This window comes from Canis lupus, chromosome 24, assembly GCF_011100685.1.
Source record: "Canis lupus familiaris isolate Mischka breed German Shepherd chromosome 24, alternate assembly UU_Cfam_GSD_1.0, whole genome shotgun sequence".
Lineage (NCBI taxonomy): Eukaryota > Metazoa > Chordata > Mammalia > Carnivora > Canidae > Canis > Canis lupus.
The window spans coordinates 34,990,484-35,008,812 of NC_049245.1; the positions used below are offsets into that span (position 1 = coordinate 34,990,484).

Consider the following 18,329-nt stretch of genomic DNA (forward strand, 5'->3'; position numbering starts at 1 on the left):
AGACACACAAGAAGCATGGATTTTGCAATGATCTGGTCCTTAAAAGTGCTCACACACACTTTGGTAGACATTTGCCTCAGCTGGCTCACCTGCCAACTTGGCGGGGGGGGGGGGGGGGGGGGAATACTCAAAGTGAGGCTCCAATGGGCAAAACACCTATACCTACTCAGCTCCAGGATCCACCAACACTATCATTAATGTAACAGAGAGGGAAAGGCCAGACACAGAGAGGGATGGATGCAACCATGTATCAGGAGCCAGATACTAGGTTTTCAGTTTAGCTCTGCAGCTGACTTGCTGGGTGACCTTGGGCAAGTTACCTGAGGTCTCTGAATCTCCTTTCCTGGTAGCCTCAAAGAAGAAAATTGATAATATAATACAAAAGGATTGATACAAGTACCTACCTCATCAGTTCTAAGGATCAAATAAATTAATCATCTAAACAGTGCCTGGCATCAATTAACTACTATATTATTATTTGTTATCAGTGTAGTATTATTTCTAATTCCCCATTAACCTTAAGGGCTTTAGTTTCAATCACCTAAACCAGTAGTTTTGGCCAGGACTGATTTTGCCATCCAAGACACACTGTGTAAGGTCTACAGACATTTCTGGCTATCACACCTGAGGGAAGGGGGATGCTGCTGGCATCTAATAGGTGGAGACCCAGGAGGCTGCTTCACATCCTATAAAGCACAGCCCCCCAAAACAAGAAATAAACTTTGGTCCCCCAAGTCAGTAGTGCCGAGGTTGATAAATCCACAAAGAGATGAAGTGAGTTTCTCTCTGGGAATTGCTCTACCTCGTCTTACAAATGAAGAGGGCAGGGGGAGACAAGATGAGCTACTCCACGTCAAGTGGCCCTTAGCAAATGCTCAATCAACACTTGAAATTTTTTTGAGAATTAGGTTTTTTAAAACACTACATTAATTTAGTTTACTGTAAGGACGAACAAATGCCTGGTCCAGCACCTAGTACCCAACGTTCCATCCAATGAGAGCTGCAATTACTGTTACTACCAGTGTTACTATAACAAGTGGAACTAAAATACTCAACACACCAGCACCAAAAAACAAAACAAAACAAAAACAAAAACAATCAAAGATAAAGGCATTTCAAAACATTTTTTCTTTTAAAGACTTTATTTTTTTCACGAGAGACACAGAGAGAGGCAGAGACACGGGGGGGAGCAGCTCTACAGGGAGCCTGATGTGGAACTCAATCCCAGGACCCCAGGATCACGCCCTGAGCCAAAGGCAGACACTCAACCACTGAGCAACCCAGGCGTCCCAGTATTAGGATTTTCTTTATTGCTCATTGACTTATATTCAACCTGGTTTCTTCCAAAAGAGATGTGCAGGAGCTGCAAACTCTCTGGGAGGATGAAAGACCAGAGCCTCTCACACTGTACTTTCTTACACAAAGTAGCAAACTCACATAGCAGGAAGGGTCTTAGACTATGACGGAAGGACGGCAAGGAACTTTCACAAGAAAGGATAAGTGTTAACAAAAACAGGTGTAAACGTACGGTCACACACTGAACTCAACCATTTCCCTTGCTTAATAATAGCTCACGTTATGGGGATCCCTGGATGGCTCAGCGGTTTAGGGTTTAGTGCCTGCCTCTGGCCCAGGGCATGGTCCTGGGGTCCCGGGATCGAGTCCCACGTCGGGTTCCCAGCATGGAGCCTGCTTCTCTCTCTGCCTATGTCTCTACCTCTCTCTCTGTGTGTCTCTCATGAATAAATAAATAAAATCTTTAAAAGAAAAAAAAAAGCTCACGTTAAAAAATTAAGGATGGTGGGGCACCTGGCTGGCTGAGTTGGAAGAGCATTTGACTCTTGATCTCTCAGGGTTATGCGTTCGAGCCCCATGTTAGGTATAGAAACTACTTTAAAAAAAATAAAATCAGGGGATCCCTGGGTGGCTCAGTGGTTTAGCGCCTGCCTTTGGCTAGAGTCCCGGTATCAAGCCCCGTGTCGGGCTTCTGGCATGGAGCCTGCTTCTCCCTCCTCCTGTGTCTCTGCCTCTCTCTCTCTCTCTATCATAAATAATAAATAAATATTAAAAAATAAATAACATAACATAACATAACATAACATAACATAACATAACATAACATAAAATCCTGGGGAGAAAAAAAAAAGTAAGGAAGAAGGAGCCAGCAGAGCCCTGCCCCACCTGTGGTCCTGCAGGGACGATTCAGCAAGCACACAGCCAAAGCTGTTATTTTTGCAATTCTGTAGTTAAAACATAGCTACAACAACAAGTCTTTAATTTCACAGACTTATAAACTTTCCGCTGCTAATAAAACTTAAGTATTGAAGGTTTAAGAAATATGTCCTTATTTTTTTTTTAATTCAAACATAACACTTGGATATGGCAAGAATAAGGGTGTTTGGAGAACGCTGGCTCCCTGTGGGGACAGGTCCTGTTCACTCTCCACCCAGTCAGCAGAGGGCAGAGCTTCCCCCTACCCCACTCCCCACAGACATCTGGAATTAAAATGCTTCGTGTAAGTGGCAAAAGCACAGCACCGGGGTTACCCTACAACACTGGTTCCCACGCTAGAGAACTCTCCTGCCCATCCCTGAGTACCACATACCCCTCCTCCCCATTTGTGAAACACCATGTACCTGCCTCAACTGCCCCGTATCAGTGAATGCCAAGACCACTCACTGAGATATTCAAGGCCAAACATCTACACTGCCTCAATTCCTCCCTTGCTCTTCTGCCTTAACTTACCACACACTTCAGCAAGGCCTCTCTACACACCACTTCCAAAATATATCCCCAAGCTCCCCGCTGGTATCCAACCCTACTGCTACCAGCCTAGTGCACACATTCTCAATGTGACAATGTGGCCCTCAAAGGGCAGAAAATGGCTCACGGGGTAGGGTGTGAAAAGTTCTTACTCTTCTTATGTATAAAACAGACACAGGGGATCCCTGGGTGGCTCAGCAGTTTAGCGCCTGCCTTTCTTTGGCCCAGGGCACGATCCTGGAGTCCCGGGATCGAGTCCCACGTCAGGCTCCCGGCATGGAGCCTGCATCTCCCTCCTCCTGTGTCTCTGCCTCTCTCTCTCTCTCTCTCTCTCTCTCTCATAAATGAATGAATGAATGAATGAATCTTAAAAAAAAAAAAGACACATGCAGGGCACCTGGGTGGCTCAGTGGTTGAGCGTCTGCCTTTGGCGCAGGGCGTGATCCTGGGGTCCTGGGATTGAGTCCCACATCAGGCTCCCTATAGGGAGCCTGCTTCTCCCCATGTCTCTGCCTCTCTCTATGTCTCTCACAAAAAAAATTAATAAAATCTTAAAAAAAAAGACATATGCAGTATACAAACAGACCTACAGTACTTTCAAATTTCATGAGGGTCCACTCCTAGGGATACACCTCAAAACTAAAAAGCGGTTCTCAAATCCTAGTACATAAATGTTTGTAGCAGCAGTATTCACAACAGTGCAAAGGTGGAAACAATCCGAATGTCCATTGACGTACAAGCTGTGGTGTCCACCATGGAACATTACTAAGCCATAAAGTGGTATGAGGTACAGACACATGCTACAATGGGGAGGCCCCTGATTTTGTTCCAATGAAGTATCCAAAATAGGCAAATCCATGCAAATAGAAAGCAGACTGATGGTCTCCAGGAGCAGGAGGTGGGGGTGGTGGTGAGTGTCTGCTTCATTAACAAGATTTTATTTTGGAGTGATAGAGATGTTTTAGAACTAGAGAATACTGGTGGGTTGCACAACACTGTGAATGTACTAAATGACACTGAGTTTTATATGCCACCATATAAAAATGGTTAATTTTATATCATGTGAATTCCACCTCCATTTAGAAAAAAAGTCACAGGAGGATGGATAGGAAAACATGTCTAAAATAGCTCCTCATGGGATCATAATGAAAGAAATGGTTGGAAAGTACTGCCCCTGCCCATCACTTCTCACCAAGACCCTGTAAGAGCTTCCCATGGGTCCTCCCACCTCCTGCTACAGCACCCCTCTTCAGTAGCCCTCCGCAGAGCAGCCAGGCATACCACTCCTTCATATAAAACATCCAGAGGCAAGATGCCTGGTTTGGCACAGTGGGTAGAGGATGCAACTCTTGATCTTGGGGTTTTGAGTTTAAGCCCCAAGTTGGGCATAGAGGTTACTTAAAAATAAAATGCTTTTTGTTGTTTTTAAAAGTAAAATGTTTTTTAAAAAAATAAATAAATAAAACCATCCTAGAGGCATACTATCCCCCAAAATAAAATCCAACGACACATCTGATCTTTCCTCTCCTCATTCTAGAATCCCCAGCCTCACGGGCCTTTGTACTATTCCTCCATATTCAAATCTGCTCCCAACTCAAGCCTTTATATATACTTAGGATTCCCCTGGAAAGGCCCCTGACACCATCCCCACCCATGTCATAGTGGCTGGTAACCCTCAAATATCACCCTCAGGGCTCTTCCCTACTGGCCCAGTCCACAGGGGTCAAAGTGCATCCTGTCATCTCCCCTCTGCTCTGTTGAAACATCACCACCAGGAGAGCAGGGACCTTGCCAGGCACCTAGGATGCCGTCTGGTGTCCAAGACATTGACAGAATGACAAATACTTAAGTGAAGAATGAGCTCTCCATTTTTCTTCTCATGACTGTGGTCATGATAAGCAAAAAAGAAACAATATTGGCAATATTGGCAACCAAAATAAAATCTTTTTCACAAAAAGACATCAGTTTCAAGAATCTTAAAAAAAAAAAAAAAAGAATCTCAATATTCTGCAGCTACCAACAATAAGGTGTGCTAAGAGAATGATCAACAATCCAAAGAAGAGACATAAATGAGCAGCTCAGGGAAAATATGAATGATCAATGAACATGCAAGAGATACACACACAGACACAGATATAGATATGTATCTACATATATATATATCTACATATATATCTATATATCTCCATCCTATATCTTTTTCACATGCATGGTTAACTTGTTTCAAATAAATAACACCTAGGGGTGCCTGGGTGCCTCGGTCAGTTAAGCATTCAACTCGATTTCCGCTCAGGTCATGGTCCCAGGAATCGAGCCCTGACCAGGCTCCTAGCTCAGCCCAGAGTCAACTGGAGATTCTCTCTCCTCCTCCCTCTGCCCTTCCCCCCGTATGCACTCTCGATCTCTTGCTATCGCTCAACTAAATAAAATCCTTAAAAAATAAAAACTGAGCCACCTAGGTGGCTCAGTGATTGAGCATCTGCCTTCAGCTCAGGGCATGAACCCAGGGTCCTGGGATGGAGTCCCACATGGGGCTCCCCGCAGGGAGCCTACTTCTATGTCTCTCTGCCTCTGTGTCTAACTCTCATGAGTAAAATCTTTTTAAATAAATAAACAAACACCTAGTGTTGAGCATAGGTGAGGAAAGACGAACACTGACAGGAATTGTAAAACCTTTTAGGACAGCAGTTAGGTGATTCTGGTATTACCCAAGATTAGATTTTATAAAACACACAGACAGCAAGGTCCTGAGGCTAGGAGTTCATCCCATAGATATTTGTGTCAAGTGCCAGGGCCACAGTATATGCACGTGAAGTTTCACTGCAACAGTATTTATGGATACAGAAAAACAGGAGATGGTGTATAAGATCTATTAATTGGAGACTGGCTAAGTAAATACTGGTATAAATACTATACAACCCTAAAAAGAATGATGCAGATCTGCATAATCTGACAAGCACTGATCCCCACAGAAATATGCATAGAAAAAAAAGAGAAAGGTAAAAATCATGTACAGAAATGCCTGTAATAAAAAATAATAATAATTTAAAAAATAATAAAAATTTAAAAAAAGAAATGCCCATAATTAAAAAAAATGCCCATGATATGTGTTAATGTTTATTAAAGCACATGCACCTCTTCAAATGAATGTATACATAGTTATTTTTGGTAGAAGTACAGTCTGCAGACTGTTAAGAGTTGGATACTTACATGAAAAACACACTCAGGGTGTAGAGGTAAACAAAACCTGACCTTTCATTTTACATCTTTCTATACTCTTTAATACTGCTGGGTTTTGTTTTATCTTAATTTTAACCATGTAGTGTCACCATCATTAAAAAAAAGTCAACTGGGACACCTGGGTGGCTCAGCAGTCGAGCATCTGCCTTTGGCTCAGGGCGTGATCCTGGAGTCCCAGGATCGAGTGCCCCATCGGGCTCCCTGCATGGAGCCTGCTCTGCTTCTCCCTCTGCCTATGTCTCTGCCTCTCTGTGTCTCTCGTGAATAAATAAATAAAATCTTAAAAATAAATAAATAATAAAGTCAACTAAAGGTCTTTAGATTATGGGTCACTTTGCCCTTTTAAAACTACTTCTGTGGTTTTTATTGGGGGGTATCTTTAAAACGTGTAAAAATATGCTTATTATTGATCAATGTAAACAAAGGAGAAAGAATTCTGGAATTCTCTTACTCCAGTGTGGTTCAATGGTGATACGTTCTTTCTTTTTAAGATTGTATTTATCTATTTGAGAGAGAGAGATAGTAAGAGAGAACAGAAGCAGCAAGGCGGGGCAGAGAGAGAGGGAGAAGCAGACTCCCTGCTGTGCAGGGAGCTTGAATCTGACATTCCAGGACATCAAGATCATGATCTGAGTGAAGGCAGATGCTTCACCGACTGAACCACCCAGGGGCCCCTCAATGCTTGTGTTCTTAAAAACATTAACTCTGGGGCAGACTGGATGGCTCAACAGGGTTTAGCGCTGCCTTCAGCCCAGGGTGTGATCCTGGATACCTGGGATCGAGTCCTGCGCATCGGGCTCCCCGCATGTAGTCTGCTTCTTCCTCTACCTGTGTCTCTGCCTCTCTCTCTTTCTGGGTCTCTCATGAGTAAATAGGTAAAATCTTTAAAAAACACATGGGGAAAAAAAAAAACATGAACTCTGGCTTCGTATGTGACCACCGAGATGAACATGTAAAACAAGGCTAGCCAAAACACCTAGAGTTTGGGGGAAATCACAAAGTTAGCAGAGGCAATACATACATAAAATTTGCATGAAGAAAACAAATCAATGTATCCGTTTATCTGCATTTATATTACTTCATAAAACCACGTTTCTTCCCCTAAGATATATTTCCCAAATTTCATTTGTTCACATGCCCCCATCATTTCCATCATATTCTCATGCCATCTATACACTACTGATAACTAGAACCATATGGATAAACACAGAAAAAAACACCGCTCCCTTGAAAGGAGCAGAGAGCCTAGGAGGATTCCATTCTACCATAAAACATTATGGTGATGATTATCAATGTTGTTTCTACATTAAAAAATCTGAAGGAACAACCAATTTTTTTTATATTTTAATTTATTTTTTAAGAACATCCAATTCTTAACAGTTATTACCTCTCGGGATAAAATTATGTACTATTTATTGTAGAATATTCAAGTTTAAAAGGAATAGATTATATATTCAGGGGGAAAATATGACACAAAACTGAATGTAAATACGGAGGAGCTTCAAACATGAACGTCAAGCAATCAGAATTTTGTTATCAGTGCTAAAAGTCAAAATCATGGTACATTCACATAATTATTCTCAATGGATTCTGGAGGGGCAACGGTGTCCTCAAGGGACACATAGCAATGTCTGAGAACATTTTTTGCTGCCTAACTGTGGGCAGGGGTGGGTGCAACTGGCATCTAGTGCACAGATGCCAGGAATGGTGCTTAAATATACTGCAATGCACAAGAAGGCCCTGTCATAGAATCATCCAGCCCCAAAGTCAACAGTGCAGAGACTGAGAAAACCGGTTTTAAATTATGCTAGACATTTTCAAAAGCAGAAAGACATTTGGAAATGCTCATTTCAATTAAGCTTTGACACAGATGTCAATCCTTTTGTAAAGCCATAAATCTTGCCCAAAGGAAGAACTAATCGCCTTTGAAGTCACAAATAATTTAATCAGATTTTATACTTTGATGTACAATTCACAAGTGTGGGCTAAAACACATCATTTATTATCTACATTTACAAAATCCTAGCCTGTGCTAAATGCTATTCTGACTCCATGAAACACTGAGTCTTAGAATTAAATTAGGAAAAAAATGCCCCTTCTCTCCCACATACCCCAGCACTCTGGGGGGTGGAGGCGGAGGAGGTAGTGATTCATGACAAATTTCCTCTACTTATAAATCTGGGAAGCAACCTACATCTTCAAAGGGCTGTAGCTTGCACAACTCTTGGTGGCCTGCAAAGACGATCCACACAGTAGAGCATCACTGGACAGTCTAAGACAGGACAGATATGCTGTTTTGAAGAACTATTTAACTAACATGGAAAAATATCCAATACACAAGGTTAAGTTTAAAAAAAAAAAAAAAAAAAACACCTCAGGTGTCTGGCTGGCTCAGCCCATGGAGCATGAGACTCTTAATCTTGGAGTTGTTAAGTTCACGTCCCACAGTGGGCATAGAGCATACTTTAAAAAAAAAAAAAAAAAGTCAAAACTGGGCTACAACAGATATTGCAAACAAGTGATCCATGAACTATGCAGTTCACGGAGGTATTTCATGCACATAAAGATTTTTATGAATTTGGGCAGCCCAGGTGGCTCAGCAGTTTAGCGCCACCTTCAGCCCAGGGCATGATCCTGGAGACCCGGGATCGAGTCCCGCATCGGGCTCCCTGCATGGAGCCTGCTTCTCCCTCTGCCTGTGTTTCTTCTCTCTCTCTCTCTCTCTCTCTCTCTCTCTCTCTCTCTCTGTCTCCCATGAATAAATAAAACAAAATCTTAAAAAAAAAAAAAAAAGATTTTTATGAATTTGAGCTAATTTGTAAAATTTGGGGTAGTCCACATTTAAAAAAATATTTGAAAAAAAAAAAAAAATATTTGAGGCTTCTCTTAAACAATGAGAAAAATGGCAACAGACCCCACATTCCCATTTGGCTAGAACCAGCAAAAGAAAAGGGCCCCAGGACCCTACAGGAAAGGTGCATCTCAAGAGCATAGCATTCTGAAAGGTCCAGTTGATGATGACCTGCTAGTGGGGTAGGAGGAGCTTTTTTATAATGAAATGCTCCAATATATCACGCATTGGAAGAATAAGTACTGCTTTCGGAGGTATACACAGGCAGCCACCTGTCTGTGATCAGTCCTGAGGAAGAGTGTTATTTCCGTTGTATCACGCTGATCCCAGTCCCCACCACTTCCCAACCTTGCTCATTTCCGTACCCGCCTGATCCCTGAAGTATGTGAGTTTTCAAATTAATAGTATGACTCATGAGCCAACACAGAAAAAGTCCTGAAAACAATAATCTAAGGGCTGACTGAGAGGTGGGGCGATCTGTGACTTTCATTTTGATAAATAACAATTACTGTATGATAAGTACATGCTGATATGATGAGAAAAGAGTATACCAAAATGTTTTTCCCCCTCCCTAAACAGTAACCCATAGTTGAGCTACATAGTGATAGCCAGGCACTAGGATTCTTACCCTAATACACACTCATGACTTAAGTCAGGATCCTGCAAGCAAATATTGGCAAAAGCATCAATTCTGGCCAAGAGCTCTAGATCAAAGGGGAGGCAGGAAAATCACTGAGAATATACACCACTCTGACTAGTAATCAGGACACCATGAGTGAAAGGCTTCTGGCTGAGCAACCTGCTCCTTAGAAAACAAAATCAGGGCAGCCCCAGTGGCTCAGCGGTTTAGCACTGCCTGCAGCCTGGGGTGTGATCCTGGAGACCCAGGATCGAGTCCCACGAAAGGATCCCTGCATGGAGCCTACTTCTCCCTCTGCCTGTGTCTCTGCCTCTCTCTCTCTCCCCACTTCTCTGTGTCTCTCATAAATAAATAAAATCTTTAAAAAGAAAGAAAGAAAAAAGAAAACAAAATCGACTTCTGTGGATTACAGACACCTGATTTTGAGTTCTTCCATTCCCCCACCCCTAAAACAAAAGGTTTCTAAATTCTCCTAAAAGTTTTATTTAATAACTTATTTCAATGTGTAGTCTTATGTTGCTGAACCACAAAATCTTTACTGCTGAAACTAGTACAGCTTTTCTATCCTAGGACTATCTTTTTTTTTTAATAATTATGTATAAATCACAATCTCATCTCAATTATACTCTCCCTGACCGTGGGGGATTTTCAATAAACAGTCCACTTCTCTTTCTACTAAATGCTACCATCGCTGCTAACAGCAGAGGGCACTAGGGTGCAACGAAAAGAAAACAGATCTAGAATCAGGATCTGGCTATGGGAACAGAGGCACATCCCTACACTGTCCACAGGGACCTCAACTCACCTTCCATAAGATGGAGATTAACCCACAGTTCCTTCTAATTTAGTCTGTAATAGAGGTTGGCAAACCAACTCATGGGCGAAAGCTAGCATACCACCACCTGTTCTTGCAAGGCCTGCAAGGGTATTTACCATTTGTAAATGGTTGGGGGCGGGGGGGGGGGGGGGGGGGAACTAAGGGATTAATTGTTCATGAAACACACAAATTATATCAAATTCGAAGTTCAGTATCACAGCCACGTATTGCCTGTGCCTGTCTTATTAGCACAATGACGGTGTTGAATAGCTGCACAGTTGTGACAGAGGCCCACAAGCCTAAAATATTTACTATCTGGCTCCTTGCAAAAAAACAGGATAATTTGTAAGATTAAAATGATTTGGAATACCGCCTTCTCTACCCATACATACTACTCACTGGCTGTCTATCTCATAATTAGCAAAATGATCCAAGCACATGCTGGCAAGAAGATCATATTTTTGGAAAGGGATTTTAAAGTATCCTGAAATGGAGAGTCTCATTTACCACTTAGAAAAACCATTCAAATAAAAAGGAATTTTGTCAGGAATCCTAATGTTGTTTCAATTTTGCTATGTCCCAAGGAAAGAAAGAAGCTTAATTAAACATATAACCTGTCCTCAGATTCCTACAAAACTGTATTTCCTGAATATGAAACAGGATAACCAACAGTGGTCACAGACCAACATGTTCTAATTTACAAGTTAGGTATTTACTTCATGCATATTAGAGGGGAAAAATGCAGTAAGAATTTAAGCACATTTATACATATTATTCAGCTTAGGATAAAGCGATGTTGCAGATTTAATGTTTAAGTATGTAGTAAAAACAGAGATACTAGCATAGGGCAAACTGGTGGTGACGAAAGTTCAGGTAACAGTGATTCAGCAGGACTGCTGCCTGGTTAGGACACCTCAAAATTGAGCTCTCTAGGAGAGGTAACAGGCTGCAGAGTTGCTGTGATTATGTACCATGTTTTGTTAGCTTAAATGGCATCATGTCACAGAATAAAAGCAAGCTTTAAAGAACTCTGGTCTAAAACTAGGAGGCAAAAGAAAATTTCTGTTCTGAAAGTATCTCAACAGAAGTTGCATCATCTGAGAACAAAGCTCTGAAATGCAACCGAGTGCCTAGGACCACATGGTTAGGATCACAACTGGGGAAAAGAGATCACAGCCTTTATTTTGAAGAACTGAAAGCCACTGGTACTTCACTCTCTCTCCACCTACAGCCATTTTGGGAACAGCTCCAAGCAGTACCAACCAACCAAGAACAAGAAACAACACAACCAAACTGATGAATTCTTTGAGCTCACTTGATGGAGTTCCCCTTGTTTTACCTTTTGGGGACTTTTGTGATCTCTTGAAGAAGAGGTGCCAGGTCGTTAAAGAGTTCTTATGTAAAGGAAGGAAGGGAGGGTGGGAAGGAGGGAGGGGTGAAGGGAAGAGGAAGATGGAGGGTGGGGGGTCTGAAGAGCTATCCAAGTTTAAGACATTGGCCTAAAACAGACGGCCCAACCTACAGATGGATTTTATTCATTCCGGAAAATATCCTAAGACATTTTGAGCTGACATTTAAGAATTGAGGGGGAGGTTGGGGAGGGTCTTAAATAAGAACACAAATTTCCCATGATTCTGGAATAATGAAAAGATCAGAAAACCAAGAAGCCATATTCCTGCATGGCAACCACAGGTCTTGAAGCCCTTGAGGTAAGTCATGTGTCCAGGGGTTCATCAGGTCCTGCCCTCTCGACAGCTCCCCAGCCCAGAGCCTGAGAGGTGGCTGTATTTTATCATCACGCTTAGTGTAGAAGCTTCTCTGTGCCCATATTTCTCAGAGGTAGACCAACGAAGGATAAACAGTGAAGGCCATGTTTCAAGAAAAATGAGAGTAAACCCATTTCCTTGTAAAAGTAATAAAGTTTCTAAATATTAGACATACACCAAATAACATCTGGGTAGAAAGAATTCAAGTCACCATCCCCTTCCTTATACTTCTCCAGCATCCCTCTTTTACATCACTTCTCTGAATCTGTGTAGGCATTTGCTGAGCAATCACCCTAAGAAATAATATAGAAGCCCACATCTTTGTAGCACTTGCTATTTTAAGCACTGTTCTGAATGCTTTGTGTATCCATCTTCATTTAACCCTTAGCAAGAACCTATGGAAAAAAAAAAAAAAAAAAAAAAAAAAAAAAAAAAAAAAAAAAAAAAAAGAACCTATGGAGCAGGGACACCTGGGTGGCTCAGCGGTTGAGCGGTTGAGTGCAGTTGAGCGTCTTGCCTTTGGCTCAGGTCCTGGGATCAGTATCACATTAGGCTCCCCACAGGGAGTCTGCTTCTCCCTCTGCCTGTGTCTCTGCCTCTCATGAATAAACAAATAAAATCTTTAATTAAAAAGAAAAAAAAAGAACCTATGGGGCAGATCTGTTATTATGTCACATTATAGATGAGAAACTGAAGCATTCAGACACTAAAGTATCTGGGGGCCTAGGTGACTCAACTGGTTGGGCATCCAACTCCCGATTTCAGTTCAGGTCATGATCTCGGGCTCAGGGAATTGAGCCCCACTTCAGGCTCCACGCTCAGCGTGAGGTTAACCAACATTGGTCCTTTCAAAGATTTGTCTTTTCTTTTTTTTCAAGTTTTAAAAAAATGTATTTTATCATTTTATCAGTGCGGGGTCTGTTTGCCGTTTTATTTCTCCCTCTCCCCCCTGCCCTTCCCCACACTCATGCATGCTATCTAAATAAAAATAAATATATAAAATCTTTTTTAAAAAAGACATTCAGTATCATGCCTAAAGCCACATGACTAGTAAGTGGCCGAGCTGGGTTTTGAGACCAGCATCTTGATGCTTTTTTTTTTTTAATTTTATTTAATTATTCATGAGAGACAGAAATAGAGAGGCAGAGACACAGGCAGACAGAGAAGCAGGCTCCCTTCGGGAAACCTGATGTGGGACACAACCCCAGGACCCCAAGATCATGCCCTGAGCTGAAGGCAGATGCTCAACCACTGAGCCACCCAGGCGATCCCAGCATTTTCATTCTTAACCACTATTCTACACCAAGTGTCAACCAGGGCAACTTTTCTTTAAGGAGTGGGAGTGTTCTGGGGCGAGGACATTTACTGCTGACCTTACACACTGCTCTAGTATCTGAGCACTAAGTAATGTGAAGGTACAGTTTTGACAGATAATCTTCCGAGTAAAATAACATTCTTAAGATATAAACTGTTAGGGGTAGTTTTGCTGTTCTGATAATCCAAGAGACATTTGACCTGAACTCTCACTTCTGCAGGGAATGACCTCCATTTGACCTTTGGGGATCACTGGTCTCATTTCTTGATTCCTAACAGCAAGAAGCCCACTGGGTTACCCATTTAAAATTTTAAATATAGTCTACTGGAGCAAAACCCCACACAGCTCCCCTGGATTCTGTGATGCTGGCCAGCTGGAACCCAACAGGCATGGCCCCAACAGAAGCCTCATATCCCAGAGGCCTCCTCCCCATCTCCTTCCCAAGGCTGACCTGTGCTCTTGTCCAGGAAATCCATGGACTCCTCACTGGCACTGAAGTGGCTCGACGTGGCCTTCTTCTCAGCATCCTGCTCCACATCAGAGCCCGTGTGCACAGAAGAGTTTGTACTCATGGGGGAGCGTGGCATGTCCGACAAGGAAATCCTGCGGCCTGCGCCCCCACTCAGCATGGGCTTGCTCATCAGGATCTTGGGGGAGGCCGTCATGTCAAAGTTGAGCTTGACCTTCTCCTGTTTGTCTATCTTGGCGGCGCCAGCACTAGGGTTGCTGGGATCAAGGAGCATTTGGTACTGGCTGTTGGGTGTGTAGGGCGTCCTAAAAGGAGAGTAATTAAAAACCCCAAATTTCCTGCGGATGTTCTCCACATACACCTCCATCTCTTGCATTGCACTGTTGAAGATGCTTTTCGTCTTTTTCACAGAAAAAGGAATTTCTTTAGACATGAGGTAGCAATTATTTATTGGAACCCAGGCCCTAGAAGTACAGAAGAGAAAGAGAGTAGAGGTTAACCAACACTGGTCCTTCCAAAGATTTGTCTTTTCTTTTTTTTCAAGTTTTAAAAAAATGTTTTATCACAGCATGTTTAAGCATACGATACACCACTGTCGATCATGGACACAGGTTGTACGGTGATCTCTACAGCCTATTCATCGTTAACTGAAATTTTATGCCCAGTGACCAGTACACCCCCATATGCCCCACCCCCAACCCCTGGCAATCCACCATTCCACCCGTGGATTCTGTGAATGCGAATGCTTGAGATACGTCCTACAAGTGGAATTCATACACTATTTGTCCTTCTGTGACTGGCTTATCTCACTCAGCACAATGACCTCTGGGTTCGGCTATGTTGTCCCATCTTTTATAAGGGCTGAATCAGAACCCATAATGTGTACCTACCACGATGTCTTTATCCATTCATCTGACAATGGACATTTAGGTTGTTTCCAGAACTGTTTTTTTCCTTAACGCAAACCAAATTAGCCTGGTATGTTTGCCAAGAGTCTTGAATGTGTATCCCATTCTTTAAAAATGACTTGGTTTGAATGGTTAATACGTGATTAACCATTAACCCAGACGTGTTCTGTCATAAAGAACAGAACATGAACAACAAACTTAGTTAGAACATTAAAAAGCTCATAGATTTAGTCATTTTAATCCATTAAAAAAATAATAAATCCATTCCTTTTGGCTTTGGGTGAGTAGAGAGTAAGAAAACGAGCACTGAGGGCACCTATTGGTGCAGTCTGCTAAGTGACTCTTGATTTTGCCTCGGGTCATGATCTAAGGATTGTGAGATCAAGCCCCACATTGTGCTCCATGCTCAATGCAAAATCTGTCTGGATTCTCTCTCCCTCTCCCTCTGCCCCTCACTGCCATGCTCTCTCTCTCTCTCAAATAAATAAATCTTAAAACAACAACAACAATCCTGCATCCAGGATTGGATGAGAGAATCCATCCAATCCTGGATCCACCTTCTAAGAGAGAATCGGTCCCATAATCCACTGCTCTGCACTTAGAAGTAAAGAGTTTTCATGGCACTAGAAAGAAATGCTGGAAGACTGGGGCTCTACGTGGCACTAGAAAGAAATGCTGGAAAACCATAAACCCAAAAGGAGGTGCATGGCTTCAAACAGGAGATAATTCATATGGAAAATGAGCAAAAAACCAGCCTCTACCTCCCATTCCCAGCTGGTTAGTCTTCCTATCTTCAGCCCCTCACAACCCAGGATGTTCTGCAGGGACTTCAGGAGAACAAGAGCTGCTTTTCTGGAGTTAGTGGCTGACCACAGGCAGGAGATGGCAGTATAACCACTGCTCAGGGCAGGGCTGGGGTGGAGCCAAAGTGTGAACCAGAGGACATACAGTGTGACATTTGATTCCCCAGCCTCGAACACATTTGTAGCTGGGAATCTGGTGGGAATGAGCTTTTCCAAGGAGGCCTTTTGGATTTCACAGACCATAAACTCAAGCCAGGCACAAAGCAACAGGGAGCATAAGAGGACCATGGGGCGGTAATACAGTCCAACGCAAACACTGTGTACTGGGGAGCCTCACAAGTGCCCAAGCAGGAATCAGGCCCCCACACTGCGGAGTCGTCCAGCATTTTAGAGAGAAGCAAAAAGTATGGACTGCTTATATTACATTTTAACCAAATGTTAACAGTGGGCATCTCGTTCCTATTTTGAAGAGTAAATGGCCCGGCCCGGGAAAAATAAAGTATGCACATGGGGTGGAATTCAGGGCACAGGCTGGGGAGGTAGGCCGCTCATGGTGATAACTAGATCGTGACACAAACTAAAACTGAACACCCCAAAAATATCTAACTGCTCTCTCAGCGTGCTGGAAATTACCAGCTTCTCATCCACCCCAACTTGCTGCTGTCATCCTACGGAGACCAGAGCAACCACATGTGCAGCCAAACAGAACAAGGCGGAGCAGGAGCAGGATGCTCTCTGGGTGAGAGACCGTGGCTGTTTTAACTGGGTGAGCAGGACTCTGGACTAGACAGGACAGCTCTGAGGAGCTGCCAGGATGCCCCAGTTGCCGCTGGACAAAGGACTGCCCCTCCCCGAGCTGGCCTCTGTCATCAGTAAAATGGGAGGATGAGCCTCAACCTAGAAGGGAGGGGAGCAAGCGAAATGCACCTGCACCAGTCCCCATAACACCAGGAGCTCACCGCTCACCAGGCAGTCAGCCACACTGTGACTGTGTCCCCAGACACACACACACTTCTGCCCGGGGGCCTCTGTGACTGTGCCCCCCCAACCCCACCCCCCGTCTGGGGTCGGGGCCTTAACTATTTCCTGCCAGGCTCTCAACTGCCTTCAATAAAGGTGTCTGCCAAGTAATTTCAGGAAAGTATTCCCTTTCCTTAAAGCAAGCCCAGGACACAGTTAAAGGGAAATTAGATTTGCTTAACAAAATAAAGCCTCTAGGGGCAATGCCATGAGAGGCAGCAGTCACACAGCTGAACTACTCCCTATACTCTGGGCCTCAAGTTTTCTTCTTTGTAAAATGAGAATAAAGCAGCTTCTGCAAAAAGCACTTAGAACAATGCCTGCTGCATAGAAGGCACTCAGTTCCTGCAAGTTCACTCTTCTATAGCTCTGCAAGCATTTAATAAAATATTTCCTGGATTTTTATATAGTATCATGTATATGTGTGTTCCTATGAAATCAAGCACCCAAAAAGCAAACAGCAAATTTTAAAGGATGAAAAGCATACAATGAGATTCTTCAGAACATGCCTTGATCTGTAAGAGCACCTCCCTGGGCTCGCTCTAGTATTTATTAACAAGACAATAAACACATAACACACGCTTTTCTTATTAAGAAATGTGCCATTTCGGGCAGCCCAGGTGGCTCAGCAGTTTAGCATCGCCTTCAGTCCAGGGCCTGATCCTGGAGAACTGGGATCAAGTCCCACGTCAGGCTCCCTCATGGAGCCTGCTTCTCCCTCTGCCTGTGTCTCTGCCTCTCTCTCTCCCTCTCTCTCTCGGTCTCTCTCATGAATAAATAAAATCAAAAAAGAAAGAAAGAAAGAAAAGAAAGAAAGAAAGAAAGAAAGAAAGAAAGAAAGAAAGAAAGAAAGAAAGAAAGAAAGAAAGAGAAAGAAAGAAAGAAAGAAAGAAAGAAAGAAAGAAAGAAAGAAAGAAAGAAAGAGAGAAAGAAAGAGGGAGAAAGAAAGAAAAGAAAAGAAGAAAGAAGAAAGAAAGAGAAAGAAAGAAAGAAAGAAAGAAAGAAAGAAAGAAAGAAAGAAAGAAAGAAAGAAAGAGAAAAGAAACGTGCCATTTCTTATTCTGCTCTCCTGACCAATGTTGCTTACACATGTCCAGGCTTCTGTTTTGCTCCACAACCACAAAGCTGCTCCCTGAGAAAGGGGCATCCTACCCCATATCTCATCAGCCTCCACGTTGTATGGCTGGGTCTGGCCAGCTCTGCCTTAAGAATATCTCCTGGGGGTGCCTGAGTGGCTTGGTGGGTTAAGTGTCTGCCTTCGGCTCAGGTCATGATACCAGAGTCTGGGATTGAGCCCCACATCGGGCTCCCTGGTCAGTGGGAATCTGCTTCTCCCTCTCCATCGGTCTCTCCCCGCTCTCTCTCTCTCTCTCAAATAAATAAGTAAAATCTTAAAAAAAAAAAAAAAAAAAAAGAACACCTCCCCTGAAAGGAAGGGACTTTAGTGGCTTCATTCCTAGAGATCTAAGGTTCTGTTACTCCACCACCATGGAGAGTCCTTAACCACTCCAAGGGGTTCACCCAAAATGAGTCAACAGTTTGGCACATTCCCTCCAAGGCAGCAGAAGACACGGAGGGGGTTAGGCAAACATCATGGGCATCAACTTGGGCTGCTGTCCTTTCCCACAAATATGGCGGCGGGGGGAGTTTCCACAACAGCTCCTTCCCGGAACTAACCTACACCAGCAGGTCCTGGAGAAACGGCTCTGGATCAGGGCTAGCAGAACTCACGCCCCC

The 18,329-nt window shown here is 43.1% G+C and overlaps 1 protein-coding gene across 22 annotated transcripts in view; it reads right to left on the bottom strand.

Moving 5' to 3' along the window:
• The window catches only part of ZMYND8 (zinc finger MYND-type containing 8), a 143,264-nt gene that overhangs the window by 45,566 nt on the left and 79,369 nt on the right, over positions 1–18,329 (bottom strand). For all 22 annotated transcript variants that reach the window (XM_038572520.1, XM_038572531.1, XM_038572524.1 and 19 more), the window contains one exon: positions 13,844–14,325. In XM_038572520.1, coding sequence (XP_038428448.1) covers positions 13,844–14,325 — 482 coding nt within the window. The remainder of the gene's footprint in view (positions 1–13,843; positions 14,326–18,329) is intronic.